Here is a 1526-nt window from a genome sequence, read left to right as displayed (position 1 = left end):
AGCACCAGCAGGTCCAGCACCAGCAGGTCCAGCACCAGCCCCCCCAGTACCAGTCCAGTTTCAATCCACTCAGTACCAGTCCAGTACCACTCCACCCAGTACCAATCCAGTACCAATCCACTACTACCAGTCCACTATTATCAGCCCCCCCAGTTCCAGTCCACTCAGTACCAGTCCAGTACCAGTCCACTAGTACCAGTCCAGTACCAGTCCAGTACCAGTCCACCCAGTGCCAATCCACCAATACCAGTCCACTCAGTCCACCCAGTACCAGAATTTGTTGATTTTTTGTGCACTGACCAGTTTAACAGGTTGATCACACAACATTCAGGGTTCTGCTTTGAAGGGAAGATGAAGACGAAGGTAGCTGTGATGAAGATGAAGGCGATTGTGATGAAGATGAAGGCGGCTGTGATGAAGGTTGTGTGTCAGCTGACGGTGCTTCTGTCCTGCAGGTGGAGCAGGAGATGGAGGTCTACAGGAAGCAGCTGGAGGAGGAAGTGAGGCTGAGCAGCAGGTCACCAGAGAAGAAGGAAGTCGCCTCCTGCTGGGACGAGACGCTGACGAGGCTCATCGCTGTTCAGGAACTAGGAAACAGCTGCATCCACGCCATCGCCACGGTAACTAGCCTGTTGCCTCTGAAACGATGACATCAGACTGTGATGACATCAGACTGTGATGACATCAGAGGACGTCCGCTCTGGGTTTACGATGCTTGATGAAATAAAATGATTATTATTTCAGATGTCATGAGACTTAGTTGGAAAATATAAAAACATTATCATGAAAAGTACTTATTTAATATATTTTATGTTTTTTATTCTGATATAAAAATCAAGATTTGGACATAATTATAAAATGATCAGATAAAAACAACGAGATTAAATTGATTGTCCAGAAGAAACATGAGAAACGAGACTAAATGAGCCGATGACTTTCTGCTGAACCTGACTGACATGAAACCAGACTAATGAAGGACACTGACGTCTGGGTTAAATGCTGCCCTGAGATTCGCCTGAATCTGATGAGCCTGACTGACATGAAACCAGATCCAGTCAGACGTGGACCTTCATGTTTCAGGAGTCGGACTTGACGTTCAACCAGTCGCTGGTTTTGGTGATGAAACAGACGATGAAGCGACTCGATGATACCAAACGAGACGTGAAGCAGCTGAAGAACCAGAAACTGAAGCAGAACCAGGACCACAACCACAACCAGGACCAGAACCAGAACCAGAAGCAGAACCAAAAGCAGCTGGAGGATGAAAAGATCTGCAGAAAATACGAGGACAGACTGAGAAAGGTACAGACATGTTGTGTGTCTCTGGTGTGTGTCTCTGACGTTGTGTGTCTGATGTCGTGTGTCTGACGTTGTGTGTCTCTGACGTTGTGTGTGTCTGACGTTGTGTGTCTGATGTTGTGTGTCTCTGACGTTGTGTGTGTCTGATGTTGTGTGTCTGATGTTGTGTGTCTGACGTTGTGTGTCTCTGACGTTGTGTGTCTGACGTTGTGTGTCTGATGTTGTGT

The 1526-nt window shown here is 47.0% G+C and overlaps 1 protein-coding gene across 1 annotated transcript in view; it reads left to right on the top strand.

The window, feature by feature from the left end:
- The window catches only part of ccdc141 (coiled-coil domain containing 141), a 23083-nt gene that overhangs the window by 9610 nt on the left and 11947 nt on the right, over nucleotides 1-1526 (top strand). Inside the window, exons 9-10 of the mRNA XM_008292837.1 lie at nucleotides 456-620; nucleotides 1081-1302. Coding sequence (XP_008291059.1) covers nucleotides 456-620; nucleotides 1081-1302 — 387 coding nt within the window. The remainder of the gene's footprint in view (nucleotides 1-455; nucleotides 621-1080; nucleotides 1303-1526) is intronic.

This window comes from Stegastes partitus, unplaced genomic scaffold, assembly GCF_000690725.1.
Source record: "Stegastes partitus isolate 25-593 unplaced genomic scaffold, Stegastes_partitus-1.0.2 Scaffold837, whole genome shotgun sequence".
In the NCBI taxonomy this organism is placed as follows: domain Eukaryota; kingdom Metazoa; phylum Chordata; class Actinopteri; family Pomacentridae; genus Stegastes; species Stegastes partitus.
The sequence above is the reverse complement of the archived record's forward strand: the minus strand, read 5'-3'. Positions and strand labels throughout refer to the sequence as shown.